Raw genomic sequence first — 18,040 nt, 5'->3', positions numbered from 1 at the left:
CCTAGAAAAGGAAGGTTTTATGCTGGAGTACAAATCAACCCGTCTTTCAGATGAAGATAGATACTGGTGGTCTTTTGCTATGCCATCTAGTAACATGCTTAGGGCCAAATTATCATGTAGAGAGAATCAGCCAGAAGAATCCCAGTTACTGCATAATGACTCTGATTATTTTTGTTTGTTAGTAAAATACACTGAACTAATGCTCCATCAACAAACTTGTAAACTTTTCACCATATCCTGAAAATGGCAGTTTTCCAGGTCTTACAGGTGCATTAATCTGTTGCTTTTTTGTAGTAAAAAAAGAGGACTGAAAGGATACTTTCAGTAAGAATAAGAAATAAATAGTTCTTAAAGAAGCAAAGCTAGCTGTTCTGAAGACAAGTAGTCAGCAGGCAGAAGGAACAGAAGTGGCAGTATAGCCTTAGAGACGTGCTTGTCACAGTCATGAATAGCACTGCAGTCTCTGTACTTTGCTCTCAAAACAAAACCAAACAGTAAAGAAGGGAGAGGTAAAGTAGAGGATGACATAAGGGGGAGAAGCACCAAAGATTGTCTTCTGAAACTGATTCAAATTATCTAGAAACGTTCTGTTGGCCTTGTATTCTTATGTGGTGTGCCTAAGAAAAATTTTCTTATCCATTTTCACTGTAGTCAGTGTTATTTGTTATTGCTGATTTTGGTGGAAATCTATTTCTATTTTATTTATTTATTAGTTTTGCAGATGTCATAAGCCTAGCATCAGTCTGTAACTAATGTTCTGGGTGTCAATGTTTTTACTCTAGCTATGAATAAACTTATTCAAATATAATGGTTTTTTTCTTTATATTGATATTTTTTATTCTATTTCTGTGGAAGGTAAGAGTATTGCCTTTTCAATATACTTTTCCTCTGGAAATTCTATTCGTAATTACCTGTTTCCCAAGAATCTTCAGAGTGCTGTTATCCTCTCCCTAGTGAAAGGAGATTTTCTGTAAGCTTGTAACATTTTGATGCAAATATCACAGTTTTATTCAATCCAGCAGAGACAGAAAATATTTATTATGGATGCCAGCTAAACTGACAGCTTTAAATGGCAACTTTATGTAGATATGAGATGGAAGCAATTTGTTTTTTTTTCCATCTTCAGGAAAGACTGGACTTATCTCACTGAGAGAACAGTGTGAAAGGTGAGGTAGATAACATTTAGTTGTAGGATGAATTGTGAAGTCATGATTCTACTTCTGTAGGTGGTGGAGGTGCTCTGTTCTTGTGGCCCTGTCTTTGTCAGTTCATAAGAGATACGTAATGCAGGAGTATTGGTGAGACCATGGTGTAAAAAGAAAATAAAACTGACCTCTTGCTCTGTACCTTATGTGTTCATCACATATTGTATACCAATTAAAAAAAAAGCTACTTAATTTTTTTTGCTTTTTAATTGAGTTTTCTTCAGCAGGAAGTTGAAGCTGCTTGAAAGTTACTTGGATGAACTGAAATAAACATTCTTTCAGCTAATACTCTATGCAAACACAAAGTGATTATCTGTTGATATGCATATTTTCTTATCAAATCTTTTATTTACATGTGTTTTCTTTTGTTCTGGCAGGGTGAGCAAGGAGAACTCGGGGAAATGGGTTACCCAGGAGACCCTGGTCTCCCAGGCCCACAGGTAGCTAAAAGTACTTTGGATTTGATTTATGTTAGCAGTGGAGAAATTAGTTGTCAGTCTTGATCTTTTTTATTTTGGAATGCTTTGTTTACTTCAACTAATGAATATTATGAGGGAAATTCCTTGGCAAATATCTTCTGTGACCCTGAGGAGCTGAATGTACGAAGTTTCTCTTTATGTTTATGCATGTGCACCTTGCAGTGAAATCAAGAGGAAAGTGAGAAATCTAGTCAATGTATTTCTAGTTTACAGAATATTTTCAAATGTATTCATTAGAAATTGCTAGTAATAAGTACAACCTGTTGAATTTTGAATGTATTGTATTTCCAGGTTATTAGGACATTGTGAAAACCATATGCTAATTGACCAAACCGAAGAGAAATGTTTTGTGATTTTAAAATGTGCTTGATGGAGTTACTTTGAAGAGAATTATGGTGGTAGAAGGCTTACGATAGCTTTCAGGTTTAACATGTTCCATCCACTCACTATATAGACATCTGGAGAAAGTATGCCCAGCAGAGTGTTGCTTAACATCTCATTGGTGTCATAGACACCATAGTGGCTCTCTGAATGTGGCCTTCAGGCAATGAACATCTCAGGTGCTTCACAGAGGTTAACTCTTATGCTCAAAGGGCTGGAAGTTTCACCTGTGCATTAAGGCTTGCAGAACAATCTAATCTTCATTGAAAATCTATCATTACTGAACTGACTTTTTTTTGTGTGCCAGGGCCCAAGAGGACCACAGGGGATCAGAGGACCTCCAGGACCACAAGGCATGCCAGGCTCTCAGGTTAGCTTTAAATAATCCTTGCTTCACAGCTTAGAGCTTTTGATTTCTCAGAGGTGGTATTATTTTTATAGTGAGGTTTTTAAAGACTTACAGAAAGAAGAAACTGAACAATTTCCAGTATAGTTGTTAAGGAAACTGATGGTTGAATGAGGCTGCAAATTTTGATTTTGATTATACTGAAATCACAGCCCTGAAAATAAGTTTGGATGGGTGAATAAGAAGTGAACTAAAGTATTATCAGTCTTTTGCATGGTTGCAATGTAAAGGCTTAGTTCTATATTAATCTCTCAGTTCCACAGAATCAGGAGTAGCACTATGGCTTGCAGCACATGTAGGAGCTATTTACAGTGGAGCAGTTGAAGACAAAGTTAAGTAATCAGCTTGTCATTGGTGGTAGAGAAGTTAAATTATTGGGGTGTAGTTATAGCTGCTTTTTTTATTACTGGCCTTAGTATTCGAGGGGGGGGGGGAGGGGGAATCCAAATCATTCTACTCCCACAGTAAAATCTTGTTGCTGTTTGCAATTAGAGAATTCAGAGGGATAAGTTTGTATTTTCTATGGGTAATTGTTTTGAGAAAAGCATTTAAAAGCAGAACAAAACAAGTGATACACTAACAATTTCTTGTCACTTGCCAGTGGAGACCCAGCCAGTCTTCAAGCAGCAGCAAGCTGCCTGGCCAGCTCCCCACTGTTGTTCAAGTTTTTTTCCTCACATGTCACACAATACATCCCTTCAGCTAGTTTAGATCAGCTGTTCTGGTTCTGTCCCCTCCCTGCTCCTTATGCCCCCTTAGCTCCCCTCACTGGAAGGATAGTACTAGAAGCTGAGAAGCTATAGTGTCCTTGGCTCATATAGCACTGCTCTGCAACAACCAGAGCATCAATGTGTTATCAACATTGTTTTTCTCTTAAAGTCAAACAGCAGCATCATACCAGATGGCATGAAGGAAAAAAAATCAACTCCATCTAAGCTGAAACCAGAACATATCTAATGCTAAGTTATAACTATTGAGCCCTGACCACTGATCTTCTCACTTGAGCATAGTGCTGTTGGCTTCAGGATTCTTATTCTGGAATTACACTGGTATGACTCCAAATTGGGATATCTGACTCTATCAGCCTTGGGCATCTGCTTTAGTCATGTAAGGATGCTCATGATTAAACACTGATCCAGTGTATATATGTGTGTATATATATTCACTTTGCGCATTTTTGTCATACTTAAATATATATGTAGGTAGAAAATATTTATTTCACACTAAATAACATTTTGAGAATTTTACTGTAGTCACACCAACAACAGGAAGTAACTTGAATGACAGTGTGATAGATAACCTACTGTGGTCCTTGAAGAGCTTTGGTGAAATCTGTTTCTGTGCTAATATATCTATACTGATTGTACAGTAACTTCAAGTGGCAGTGAATCCTCGAGTGTAGTGAGTCCTTGAGTTCTTCACCATTCACTTCTTTACTGATATTTCTGATTATAGGCTAGTCTGGGTCCCCCAGGTCCACCTGGCTCAATTGGAAAGCTTGGTGCAAGAGGAGCAAAGGTAAACATTTTTGAAGTACATGATCGCAGCAATCATTCAGCATCATTCAAGAATCTGACTGAAGAGCCATGAACTAATATTGTGTTGTTCTTGTGGAACATGTGAGGGTTGATACATTTTATATGAATTTTTGATTACATGGTAATGCAAATGATGGATGCAAAGTCACACACAGGTGTCAGAGCTATGCTATGAAATTATTAGTCACTATGGCTGCTCTTTTGATTGTTGTCATCATAGCCTTCAATGGGACCTGGTTTTTCATGAAGTGCAGTAGGAATATGGCAGTGGTGTCAAGTGTTTTGATTCCTATGCATTGAAAATCAGTTTTGGTTAATGAGGTGGTGTTATTCATTTCAACCTTTCTGTTCAAAAGATTCCACCATGTAAATTTTTGCTTTATTTACAGGAATCAGTCAGAATATGTGAAGTACTCCGTCATATAATCCATGCACTCAGTCTTTGCTGTTTATATTGGGATTCTTGATAGAAAAAGTTTCTTTAATAACATTTAAACCAAAGAAAAGAAAACTTGCAGAAGTACTAAGAATGCAAGCTAGACTGCTTGACTAAGAAATGTCCTCTGCTATCAACAGATGCTTCATGCTGGTAGAACTCATAGTTATGTCCTGCTTGTCTTAACACAGCTTCTCCCAAAGAACACCCTTGCCACTGGGAATTCTATATAAAAATGGGAGTATTTTTGATGAAAAAAGGCCTGTGGTGTTTAGCTGCATGAATGTTCACTGTTTTGCACTGTACTTTCCGGTTCTGCTCCAAGGAGTATTCTCTCAAACACAATCAGTAATGCAGTGCTTTTCACATGCATCACGTATTCTGTGAAGAAGTATAAGCAATTTTCAGTCTAGCAGACAAATCTGTATTTCCAAAATAAGTGTTCTCATGAATGAGTCAAACTAATAGTTGTTATATTTCAATTATGACAGGGTGAACCTGGTGACCCTGGAGAGAAAGGCCCTGTGGGACCACCTGGACCGAGAGGCATACCAGTGAGTCTTTCTGCCCTAGTTCAGGGCCCCTCTAGTTAAACGCTCATTCAACTGAATCAGTACAGTTAATTCCCTTTTTCTATTTTCACTACTTGGTACAAATAAAATGATTTCAGATTTGGTTCTCAGCTTTTATGGAAACCAGGTTCCTTGTGGGCTGGAGGTAATCTTTTCTTTCATATTCTCTATATCTGCTAAGAGAGACTGTATTGGAATTAAGTCACACAGTGGAGAGGTGCTGTGGCCTTAATTACTGTTTACTTTCTGCAGCTTTTTCTACCATTTGCTACTGTTTTTAGACTGTGTGACGATAGATTGCCCTGCCTTATCAGTATCAAAAGCCTGAATGAGGTGGTATAATTACCATAACTGGGGGAGGTCTCTTTTCCAAAATAGAAATAGAAATAAATCTCATCTTCTATTAAAAGCTAACTGATGGTATACTCAACCTGTGCAGGGCATGGATGGCAGAGACATCTATGGTCCTGAAGGAAACAAAGGAGCAAAGGTAAGAATGTTTCTCAGCCTCCGTTACACAAAGTCAATGTTAATGGGACAGTCAGTATTGATTTAAGAGAAATGTAAGATGTGGCCACAGCATGTTCCTTGTGCTCAGCAAGAGGTTCAGCCTTCCCACAGCTTGTAAGAGGTTCTGCAATGAAACTCATGCAGCTGTGATCTCTAGTTCTCTTTCATGAGAGCTTAAAAATGCAGTTTGATGTAAACGTAGTTCTTTGTCTCTGCTGATATTGAAAACTGGACTGAGAATTATGCTTCCATTTTGAACAAATGGTGACATATGATAACACGTGAGAATGACTGGGAGGGAGCTACTCTTTTGAGAACCACGCTCTTCCTTTTTCATTGGTGTATATGTGTGCTTTTGGATATGGGTTTGTAAGTTGTACTTTTTGCAGGACAAAGTGCACTCTAATATGCCTAACTTGCCACTCCTGTTGCAAGGCTTGATGAGCTAGCAGTGATGAAATGTCTACTTCTTTAAAAACATACAAGAATCTGGCTAAAATAAAAAGTATACAGAAAAGAATGAGATCAAAATAATTATACCTCCATGGATACATGACTTAAATGAGGTAGTAAGTAATCCACAGTAGGTTGATGACTGATCATTTGTCTATTTACACCTTCTGTCAAAACACTGATTACTAATTTTGGTCTTGGGAAACAGAATTTAAATAAAATGGAATTTGTGTCATAGTTTGAAGGGTTTTTTACATCATTGTTGCTGTTGATTTAAAATTAATATACAAAACATATTTTTTTTTTAAAAAAGCTAGGTTTTGTAATGAGTGTTGTTGGGGAGAGAAATCCCACATTGTTTTATTTAGTATTAACATATAAAATTACAGTGATATTTCTCCTAATCCTCACTGCTACTAAATCTGGAAAAGAAATGCAGACTCTGAAAGCAAAGCAAAGGTATATGGATTCTTTTTGTGAAAGCATTGACAAATGGATTGGTTATGGTAAGTCAGAGTGAGAAATAACATCTATAAAATGCCAGATAAGTGTAACTGCACATCAAAAGCAATTTACTGTCAGTCCTGGAAGAATATTTCAGTTTCAGAATGAGATTCAATGCGTTTTGTCTCTTTTATGTAAGTCTTGAGAAACTAAATAATAAAAACAGCCAGCACAGGAAAAAAAACAACCAACTAAACAACAAACAAACAAAAAGACAAGAAAAGGAAAAAAAAAAAAGAAAAGAAAAAAGCTAAGAAAGGGATAACTTCCTAATTGCACTTGGAGTGATTTGCCTATTAAAATGGCAGGCCCAGGCCTACGGGCTCATTTCAAACTCACTGTTACTTGAGTGGCCTGACATGCCAAGAATAATTTTGAAATTTCTTTTGATTTAAAGATACCAAATACTTAAGGAGGTAAGAAACTTCTAGATTCTTATGAAATCCTTAAGGAGGTCAGAAACTTCTAGATTCTTATGAAATCCTTTTTCTTTCTTTTGGCAGGGGGAATCTGGATTCATAGGCTATCCTGGTCCAGAGGTATAATTAAATGAGCATGTTTCTTTTCATTATTTATTGTTTTGCACTGTTCTTGTTTGGAAGGGGTTGTTATGTATCTTTGTATTCTTCTTTCCTACAAAGTTCTGGATTTCATTAATTTTCAGGGAGAAGATGGAGACCCAGGTGTTTCAGGAGCTAAAGGACCGAAAGGAATTAGGGGTAGAAGGGTAAGAATTATAATTCTTTTTACTCCATGGAGAATTCAGTAAGCAAAGCCCCAAAGATCTCTAGTGTTTTCTCACAACAAACAAAATTCCTACTCCAATCTTTTATTGCAATAACCTCATAACCTGTGCAAGAGGTCTTGGAGAGAATGAACACCAAAATCTTTAGAATTGATTGTTGCTAGTAATTCTTAGGGGTAGTAGTCTATCACTGTTCAAATGCAGGAACTGGCTCACAATGTAGTTATAAAGGTTTTTGCTCTGCTGAATTTCTGCTTGTGTGTGCAATTATAAAGAATAAAACTTGTATTTGTTTTTTTAGGGTAATGCTGGCACACCAGGTTCCCTGGGAGATCCAGGGGACCAAGGACCATCAGGACCTGCGGTAATGTATTTTCAAAAGATCTTCCTAGATACCTCTTGAATTTCTATTAGATTAATAGAATATTCACCAGTGTTTCTTAACATACACAGTACTTAATCAATCTGCCAGCCATATGGAACTGCATCTTGCATGTGGATCTGTTCACACGAGCACCTGCTGTTGGAAATAAAATTACAATGATACAATGCAGGGCAGATTATCTTCCACAGTCTTTGATGTTGTCTCTCCAGTGGTTAAATAAATTTAATCTAAAAAGATGAGAAAAATTAAAACGTAGAACAAGGTTGTTCTGCTGAAATCCGAAGTGCGTTTTCATTTAAGAAGCCATATGAAATTAGATTTGCAATTACAGGCACCCATTTAAAGCTTAAGCTGACCATACCCTGTTACTCCTTGTATACAACTAGATGAATTGCTGTATTTTCTACTGCTTTTATCTGTATTTTATACAAGAAAAGGTTATGTTCTTTATCAAAGCAGGTGAAAGGATAATGAATGTCAGTAGTAACTAGGACTAACATTGTAGGCATTCATTTTTTCTTTTAAAACATTTTTTAAAGTACATTTTTAGTTTTAAAATGTAACTTTTGATAACACTATTTTTCTGTTTGATATGGCCTACAGGATACATGCAAATTAGAAACATAATTTTTGGTCATTGCATTGTTCTGGCCAATGAATATATCTAGATCACTATGTTCTATGCTGTTTGGCTGTCATCTGCAATGTCTATGTTATGGACAGACTTTATGATCTAATGAGCTACATAGTTGTTGGCTTTGCCAATCTTTTGTCCAAGAAATCTTCAGATTACAAGTTCAAGATCTCTTGAGTGAGAAGGCAGTAGAGAATGTATGGGTTTGGTGGGATTATTGTGGTAGCAGTGCATGAATGAAATAAGTGGGAAATTTTGCAGCAAGTGGAAGAGAGGGGGTTGCAGAACGGATACAAGTAGTAGGTAGAGCCATCCAAAAAAGGGCTGTTTTCCCATCTTTCTTATCTTGTTGGTGGGGTTATCTCTTTGGTCAAGTTTGTACACCTGAGCTGAAGATAAATATGTGGAATATCTGTGATTATACTCAGCAGGAAAACTAAGGTGGGATGAGGGAAGTAGCTCAGAGAAGAGATGGAAGAATGGAAGGTTAATTTGAGGACAAAGTAACAAATGAGATGGGATTCTTATCTGGGGATGCAAGGAGGTACATGATTTTGGTAAACTATAATGTCGTGAAATAGAGAGTCTAGAGCAAAGGTTATGGTGTATGGAGTTCAAATTTTTCTGGTTTACCTCACTATTGCACCTTCTGACTTAAGTGCCTTAAGTTCACTAACCTTGCTATATATTTGAATTTCACATATGACAAAAGCTCTCAAGCTGCCTTTGAGGGGGTTAAAAAAAAAAAACAACAAAAAAAACCCCACACATTTTCTCTGTGTTTTATTCCTATGATGAAAATTGAACAATTAATTCAAGATTTTGAAAAAGGTTGTTTGGAATCCTCATATTTGCCCTCAGCTCTCAGAGAGAAGGCTGCTGAGTTGCCAAAGATAGCTAGACTGGCTGAGCAATCATGATGCATGCATGGTCTGCAGAATCTCTCAAGGTTGAACTGCTGGGATTTGCCCTGCAAGAGAGAGCAAGCATGTTGCACATCAGAGTTGAAAAGGATACAAATTGCAGGTAACTGCACCGCAACAGCTTTTCAACAAACAGAGGTTGCTGTTCAGAGAGCCAATTCAGATAGATACTGATCCTCAAGAGCGATAGGTAGTGAGAATTTATAAGAACAAAGAGAGAAACATACCTTGAAACAGGATGGACTAGTAGTCTGCAAGTCCTTCAGGATCAGAAAAGTCTATACTGGGCAGTGTTATCTCCTCATATCTTAGATTTGCAAGCGGTTGTCAGGGTAACACTGCATGCCTACATTTTGTTTGGACTATAGAGTCGTAGATGAAAATACATTATCAGAGTCTAATGCTCTGGATCTGTATTTTGTTTGTTTCAGGGTGCTAAGGGACCAAGAGGCACTGTTTTAATGGCAGTAAGTAACTAGCTTACATCTAGCTGCATGCTACTTGGGACTGTTTTAGCCATCATCTGTTTATAATCACTTAACACAGTAAGACGTTTAATTGTTAGAAAACAGTATCCTTTTCAAATACTTATTCACTGTATTCTGATGATGGGTCATTCTGTTTGGCAAGTAATCAAGAAGTGAGGAAAGATGATATTACGCTATGTACAATCTACAGACATTAATATTCCTTTACTTGTTATCTCATTCACATCAATTTAAACATCAGATACTCTTCAGGGTTATGTCTGACCTCCTGGCATAGGAAGACACTTCCTCAGCAGTAGCTATTTTCATTGTGAATATTAGGGCAGGATTTCTTCAGAATCTCAACCCTATAGGATTTTATTTTATATATATATATATATATATATTTATATATATATATAGCTAACATTCTTAAATAAAGGCTTCATCTAGATCTTGCATAGATTGTACCCACAGGCAATACCTGAGAGTGATACTGTAGGTATGTTCTATATTCTGTAGAAGGGATCTAGTCTTACTTTGCAGAGCTCCCTCTTGCTATGTGAATTGGTTCTGAAATTCCCATTCTCCTCTGGAAGTGGCATTGCACACTGACATCCTAGGTAAGATTATTACAAAAAAAAAGAAAAAAAAAAAAAAAAAAAAAAAAAAAGAGTAAAGAATGGCTAAATAGTTGATTTGTATTCCAGGGCATGGCAAAATGCCAATAGATCTTGTCTGAAATAACTCTGCTTCTGCATAAGGGGCAGAACCACTGTCAAGTTGAAATAGAGATGAACTGGAATTTGTGAATGTTCAGTAGCTTAGATCTGATGTTCAACTCAAACCAATAGAAAGATTCACAGTCTGAGGTGGTCTGTGATTTATTGTTAATTGCTTTTTAATTTTTCTTCTGCAGCCTTGTGAACTTGTGAATTTTACACGAAAAAACTGCCGTAAGTAGGGAGCATCATCTTTTACCTTAGAATCCACATAGTCATCCCTCATAGAATCATAGAATGGCCTGGGTTGAAAAGGACCAGAATGATCATCTTAATTCAACCCCTCTGCCACAGGCAGGATGGCCAACCATTAGACCAGGCTGCCCAGAGCCACATCCAGCCTGGAATCCTTCAAAGAGTAATCCTCCATTCGAAACCTCATCGACTCATAGTTTACATCAAGGTTCAGGTTGATGTTGACTGTAGACTGTAACTGTGAAAGTTTTTCAGCAGGTGTGCAAAACAGGCTTAGTCTTTCTGCTCATATTTCCTATCCGTTACTTACAAAAACTGTAGCACACTTGCTCTCATTTAAAATTGATTTAATTATTTGGCATTGTGTCAATCCCCCTTTAGGGAATTCTCAAAGAATATTGATATATCACTTATTCTCTAGCTTTGGAGTGTTTATTTCTCAGCTTTCTCTGCTCAGCAGAATCTAGAGTTATTTCTTTAAATCTCATCCAAATTTCACTGTTTAGATTATTCGGTTGTAGAAAATGAGTGTTGTTTCTTGTGACCATTTCTGATGCTTGTATGAACTTTGAGTCAGGCTCCTTAATGAACATGAGTGAACGTGTCTCTTTTTATGAATATGAAACCAAAATAATCTGTTTCCTTTCCATTTCTTCATTCCAGCTTGTTCATCAGGTAAGCCCATCAGGCTTCTGCATGCCCGTTCTTCATAGACTTGAAGAAAAAGAAGTGTTTAAATTGCTGAAATGTTCTCACAGAGATGTTTTGTTTCAAAATGCAGACACATGTCCAGTTTATCCGACGGAGGTGGTGTTTGCCCTTGATATGTCTGAAGGTGTTACTCCAGCTGCATTTGAACGAATGAGAAACATTGTTATGTCATTGCTGAAGGCCATTCAGATCAGTGAAAGCAATTGCCCAACAGGCGCTCGTGTTTCCATCGTTTCTTTCAATACCAACACACGCTATCTCATTCGTTTCTCAGAATTCCAAAAACACAACTTGCTTCTACAGGCAGTTCAGAGAATACCACTGGAAAGATCTACTGGAAAACGTAGTATTGGGGCAGCGATGAGATTTGTTGCAAGAAATGTCTTCAAACGGGTTCGTCAGGGCATCCTCACAAGAAAAGTTGCCATATTTTTTGCCAATGGTCCATCTCAGGAGGATGTGGTCATCAGCACAGCTGTACTTGAGTTGAGTGCCTGGGATATCACTCCAGTGGTTATTGCCTTCACTGAATTGCCAAATGTCAGACGTGCCTTCTCAGTAAGTAGACTGTGAAGAATTGAATCAGTTGTCCATTTGCTCAGTAGCTACTATTATTTGAGTAAAGAACGATCTCCTGATAGCAAGATAGGTATATAGGGGATGTCCAATCTCCCATTAGAAAGTGTTATGTTAAAGGTTGCTATTTTAACAAAGAAACACTGATTCTCTTCACTATAATGGTCACCGTTTGAGCTCTTATTGCGCACAAATTATTTCTGAACCGTGGTTTTAGGGCAAATCATAAAATTTCAGTAGCATTGTGTTAATTTCACTTGGTTACCCGTGCTGTTTCTCTGATCTAGATTCTACAAAGAGCTGAAAGATAAGCATGCACAGAGGTCTCAAGATCAGCATCATTCAGAAATACTTGGGCTAGGTTTGGATGATCTATTATAGCTTTGAACAATATATTATGACTATCTTAAATTGACTAGTAAGCTGCTAACACCAATTGTTATTAGTTGTGCTAGCTTAACAATCTCTGTATAGCGTAGAGTTAGAAAAAAAATAGTGATCTTGTAATGCACAAGGGCAGATAGGATGCTCCTGATGGCAACTAAAAAAGTCTTCCCTATACTTGTTCAGTATTACAATAGAAATTAAATCACGAAGTTAGGGACAACACCTAGTTTCAGTAGATAAGTAGTAATGGTATTAAGAACGAAGAATAAACATGATCTACATTTTGCTTTAACGTTGCTCTTCTGTTTGCTTTAAAACCTAGATTGATGATACTGGAAGATTTCGATTATTTGTTTGGGAAAGGCAACAGGATGAAAATTTGGAGAGCATCATACATTGTACACTTTGCTTTGGTGAGGCATTTTACTTATTTCAGCTGTTGTATTACTCCTCTTATTCTTTCAGCACCAATCTTACATTTTTCAATAAAATAATTGTATTAGGCAAAACGGATAGTAAGAATTAGAGTTTTAAAAACACAAAAGCTGTTTAATTCCTGTCTCAGCTGTGTGAAACATTTTTCTATTTGGCATTTATTTTGTAACAGAAGCTAACTCTAATACCATGTTTCTGGGATATCATGCTCATTTATTATGAATTTTGTATTTTGAGGTAGAGAAAAACTGCTAAATGATAAGTGTTTCAGAATGCTTAATAGTGGTCTGAGGGGAAAAAAAAAAACAACAGAGCTTGCTTCAGTGTCCTTTGCTGTGTTTAGATTTTGATGGAAGAAAAATTCTAAAGGGAATTCTGTTCGTAAGGTAAAACATAACACACCAGTTTTTGATCTCATACCCAAATTTCCCATAGAATCTCAAAACCTTGTTCACCAGGATTCATTCCGTGTTGCTTGTAAGAAATAATAAGATCTCTTGTCACTAAATTGAAAGTTTTAAATCACATTTAAGAAAAAATAAATGAGTAGGACTCACATTTTTTTTTCCCCAAACCATTGTTTTGTTGTTTTGCTAAATAGTTTTCTGTTTATTGGCTCTTTGTCTCTAGATAAATGCCAGCCCAGTACCATCTGTGAAGTGCCCGTTTCTCCACCTCTTCTGATGGATATGGATATTACTTACGTCTTGGACAGCTCTCGCAGCATCAGTGGTGAAAATTTTCAGAGAGCCAAGGATTTTGTGAGCAACATGCTAGACCAGTTTGTCATTGCTGAACAGCCAAGTGAATCTTCTGGAGGCACCAGAGTGGCATTGGTACAGCAGGCTCCCAGGGGCTTCCTACCTGACAGAAATAAAACTCCTGTGGCCTTGGAATTTGATCTAGAAACATACAACAATAAAGATTTGATGAAGAAACATATCCAAGAGTCTGTTCGCCAACTGGAAGGGCCATCAGCCATTGCTTCTGCATTGCAGTGGACAGTTGAAAATGTATTTTTTAAAGCTCCCAGACAAAGAAAGCACAGGGTCATATTTGCAATAGTTGGAAGCAAAACAAGCATACAAGACAGAGAGAAGCTAAGAGAGATTTCACTTGGAGTCAAGTGCCAAGGATTTACTGTATTCACTCTTGCACTTGGCAATGACCTGAGTGACAGTGAGCTGATAGAACTATCAAGCTCCCCCACAGATCAGCACTTATTGACACTGGGTAGGATTTCAATGTCTGAGATGGTGTATGCTCAGAGATTTGCCCGGACATTTCTAAACCTGCTACAACGTAAGTAGCATGCAATGCCATTCACTTGAGTTATGGAAAAAATGAGAAATGCTCTGTAGGAAAAGGCAGTCAGTATATGTACTACTTCTCAGTTTCTAGACATAATATAACTACTGGGTATTTCATCTATAGTTTGTAGCAGATGTTGGACACTAATGGAATTGCCAGTAAATACAAAACATGTTGCTTTAGACCAAAATCTTGAAGTTTTTTTCTCATTAAGTTTGTATTCAATATATGGCTACACTGACTTCACTTTTATGGAGGAAAGACTATTTTTCAGACACAAAAAACAGTCGTTCTCCTGATTTAGGCCTACATTTCTTCTCTGGCCACTGGCACCTACATTTCTTTTCCGACCCTTGGGAGGCCCAGATTTACTGAGCTGTTAATGCTTATTTTGGCTTTTGGGAAGATAGAAGTTTAAACAACAGCAGATCTAGCCTTAACCTCTGAAGTTTTTCTGCCTCTGTAGGTCAGAGAAAGAACTTCTGTAGTTTTTAAGACCCATTATTGTAGATTAACAGTTTTTAGGTGCTTTGAAATTTATTCAAGAGGATGTCAAGAAGGAAGTCACTGAGTTGAAATTCCCATCAGAAATGTGTTTAGGTAAAACAAATTTGCTATAGTGTATTACAGAGGAAGACAAAAGTCTAAGGCATTTTTTCAAGAGTTGATCTCCTCTAGATGGTCTGTTGTTTTCATTTTTCTGGACATCTTTCTAGATAGTAAAGGACACAAACTCAGTGAAAAAGAAAATAAATCTTTTTCTGCTTTTTGTTAAACATGTTGAGTTCTGGAGGAATTTAAAACTCATTCGTGGTGTGTTTGCTTTCTCCACAGAAGAAATGAACAGTTATCCTTCTCCTGAACTTCAAGAAGAGTGTGAGAACTTAGATCGGGGTGACACACGAGATCAGGTGTCTGTGACTGAAAGGTTTGGAACTTAAATCTTACACACATGAGCATGTAAGGGATAAAACTATATATTTACAGTTACTTCCAAACATAAGATTTTTCCCTTTAGATTAGTCACTATATATTCAGATCAGCTTTGGCAGAAGCATGATCAGGATCAACAATGTTTTTTCACGGTATTCAGAGGAATGAAAAGGCCATCCTGGTACTTATATACTTTTTTTCCCCATCTCCTTTGAAGGATGCCTTTACCTGGAACTGATGAAATTGGTTACAGTGGTGATTTGAAAGACATTGAAACAGCTGAAAATAGAGCCCTAGAAGAAGTTAAATTGACTACCACAGGACCTGTATACGCAATGCCAGGAATGGGATATGATTTGGAGGAGAATGAGTACTTCACAGAGGAAGACAAAACTGGAGAAAAGCCACAAGAGTATGGAGAAGCTCAGGGGAAAAAGGAAAGTCTAGCAACAATAGTAGAAACTGGACCTGACAATAGTGAATATGGTACGATTTTAGAGTATGAAAATTTCTCTGAATTCAGTAGAAAAGCTCTAAATTGTGAAGGAATTAGTTGAATACTTGCTCTTTGTGAATCATTTCCATTCATTATATTTTCCAAAACTCTTTTTTGCCATATGCCTGAATACAGTCCAAATCTGTATGAGTTTGTAATTACAGGACGAACTGCTGGTGTCATTTAGACTTTAGTTTTGATTTATAACTTTCTAAAATAACAACAATAATATAGATTGTTATCCTCTTTACTAAAACAGCTAATCACATTAACTCCTCATGTTGCACTATAATTACTGAGTTATTCCTGCTCCTAACTTAGCTCAACGTGGAAAAACTAAATGTGTGTTACAATCTGTTCCTGGGAAGAGCAGGATTCTCCAGCAGAGATATCCTGTCAAGACATGTGTTATTCATGTTTTTTACTTTGCCTCCTACTTACACATTTCTTTCTGGATTTGCCTTTTGATATAGGTGTCTTAATCTCGTTGTGAGATCAGATTTCTCACCATCATGCCTTTTAAAGAATTGAATGTTTCTATTGTGTGGTCTGCAATTGGAGATAACTTTTGACTGCAACCTGCTCTAGGGAACCTGCTTTAGCAGGTGGATTGGACTGGATGATTTCCAGAGGTCCCTTCCAACCTGTGATCCTGTAATTCTGATTCTGTGATAATTTCTTTGCAAAAATGCAATAGTGTCTGCATGACTTCGCGTGCTGTTGCTCATTGCTACATCTTCCATCCCTCTTTCCAGTCAAAAAGGATTCTACTGGATGTCTGGTAGCCCCCTTCCAGATGAGAGAGCCAATGCTGCAAAACAGTTTAAACATTGAACTTTAAGAGGAAATGTAAATCTGGAATCCTAGACATCCACAGTGCATAACTGATGTACTCTGCACGGACAGAACGGTCTAATGGCCTAATTATGTGTACATTTTCCATTAACCATGAAGATATGTTACTGTTTACTCTTTGCAAGTAAATGTTTCCTGTGAAGATGCAAACAGGATGATTATACTCATGTGAGCAGTGACATAAAACATTTACTTACAGGAGGGGTGTGAACTGCAGTTCCCAGTTGTAGCTGCACTCATAATTGGCAAGCCAACAATTTAACTTCTAAAAATATATAGCACAATTTGAGAATTTGCCTACTGAGAGATGTGGCTTGTAGTGATCTATTGTTTTATCCTCTGGCCACTCTGATGCCTTTTGTTTGTGTGTGGATACTTGATGAATCTTTGTAAGACACTGAACAGTGCCTAGCTTTCATAATTGCTCATTTATACTGAATGTTACTTCCCTTAAAATTCTAATGCTAAGAATGATGGATTTTTCATTATATCTCTCTCTCTTATTTGCCTTTTCCAGATGCATGTGACCAGGTTCAAGATAGTGGAGAATGTCAGAATTATGTTCTGAAGTGGTACTACAACAAAGAGCAGAAAATGTGTGGTCAGTTCTGGTATGGGGGCTGTGGAGGGAACAAAAACAGATTTGAAACACAAGAAGAATGTGGATTCTTGTGTATAAAGTCTTTCTAGTGCAGAGACACTTAAACTACTTTGTCCTTTGTTATACTATCAAGATGATGGGCAGAAGAGATGGAAGATCTTACACAGCATCTCACCTCCCAGATCTCAGCTCAAAGAAATACTTGTTAGTGATGTTATTATCTATTATTCTTAATAGTGAAAACTAAAACTACTGCTCAGATGATCTAAGATTTTTGAAAAGTGAGAAAATTTTATTAGCTAACGCCATGTTATTTAAAAGGGATAAAAGCATTGAAACGATTTTCTTCCAAAGACACTGAAGTGCACATTTAAAAAATGTACTAAATAAAGTAAAATAACCCCTTAAACATTTTCATGAAATGATCTTAGATATGAAATAGTAATGTCAAAATATTGATTCATTACTTGCATTTGTCTTATGTATAAGAGAAAGAAAAAGCATTCAGCTCTGAAGGGTCATAGACTTACTAGAACTTCACTTTCATGTGGAGGTTTTTCTACTATAGTCACTCCCCTTACAAATATTTCAATATGTGAATAAAATCATTCTCTTTCAAATATTTCTGTTCTGCCAATAGTTCTTGTAACAGTTGGGAGCATATTCTCATAGTGTGCCTTCTTATATGTAAGCAAGTGTTCTTTCCCTTGTCACTAAAAGTTAGACAAATGCATATATTTTGGATTTCTATCAACCATGGATTTTCATAGTTGATCTTGAAGAGAAAAAAATAAATCCTGAGGACACATTGTTATTAGAAAAATGGAAGTGAACAGACTCAGGTACCAAACAGGGAAGCTCAAGTGGACTTTATTACAGTTATTAGAATATGCAGGGACATTAGTGCACTGGTTCATATTTCATTTCTCAGATTCAACGCAGCAGCAGTCAGACGTTGACATACTTGTAGCAGCCCTCTCCTTTTTATACAAGTACAACGTGTAAAGTGGGAATTCCTTCCATCAACTTCTGAAAGATCCTTGAGAATAATGTAGGATATGCCAAGCTAAACAATTTCTTCATAAACTGCTTGGCCTTTCAAGGAAATGCCATTAATACC

The 18,040-nt window shown here is 37.0% G+C and overlaps 1 protein-coding gene across 1 annotated transcript in view; it reads left to right on the top strand.

Annotated features, from left to right (window-relative positions):
* Positions 1 to 17,009, top strand: part of COL6A6 (collagen type VI alpha 6 chain) — a gene marked incomplete at both ends in the record, with an annotated part of 56,316 nt that extends 39,307 nt beyond the window's left edge. Inside the window, 16 exons of the mRNA XM_079538481.1 lie at positions 1,583 to 1,645; positions 2,373 to 2,435; positions 3,927 to 3,989; positions 4,937 to 4,999; positions 5,457 to 5,507; positions 6,988 to 7,023; positions 7,149 to 7,211; positions 7,531 to 7,593; positions 9,603 to 9,638; positions 10,558 to 10,598; positions 11,374 to 11,884; positions 12,612 to 12,702; positions 13,355 to 14,026; positions 14,870 to 14,963; positions 15,186 to 15,454; positions 16,837 to 17,009. Of these exons, the coding sequence (XP_079394607.1) occupies positions 1,583 to 1,645; positions 2,373 to 2,435; positions 3,927 to 3,989; positions 4,937 to 4,999; positions 5,457 to 5,507; positions 6,988 to 7,023; positions 7,149 to 7,211; positions 7,531 to 7,593; positions 9,603 to 9,638; positions 10,558 to 10,598; positions 11,374 to 11,884; positions 12,612 to 12,702; positions 13,355 to 14,026; positions 14,870 to 14,963; positions 15,186 to 15,454; positions 16,837 to 17,009 (2,352 nt within the window). The remainder of the gene's footprint in view (positions 1 to 1,582; positions 1,646 to 2,372; positions 2,436 to 3,926; positions 3,990 to 4,936; positions 5,000 to 5,456; positions 5,508 to 6,987; positions 7,024 to 7,148; positions 7,212 to 7,530; positions 7,594 to 9,602; positions 9,639 to 10,557; positions 10,599 to 11,373; positions 11,885 to 12,611; positions 12,703 to 13,354; positions 14,027 to 14,869; positions 14,964 to 15,185; positions 15,455 to 16,836) is intronic.
* Between the last annotated feature and the right edge of the window lie 1,031 nt (positions 17,010 to 18,040).

Source organism: Tetrao urogallus, assembly GCF_951394365.1.
Source record: "Tetrao urogallus genome assembly, chromosome: 7".
Classification (NCBI taxonomy): Eukaryota; Metazoa; Chordata; class Aves; order Galliformes; family Phasianidae; genus Tetrao; species Tetrao urogallus.
The sequence above is the reverse complement of the archived record's forward strand: the minus strand, read 5'-3'. Positions and strand labels throughout refer to the sequence as shown.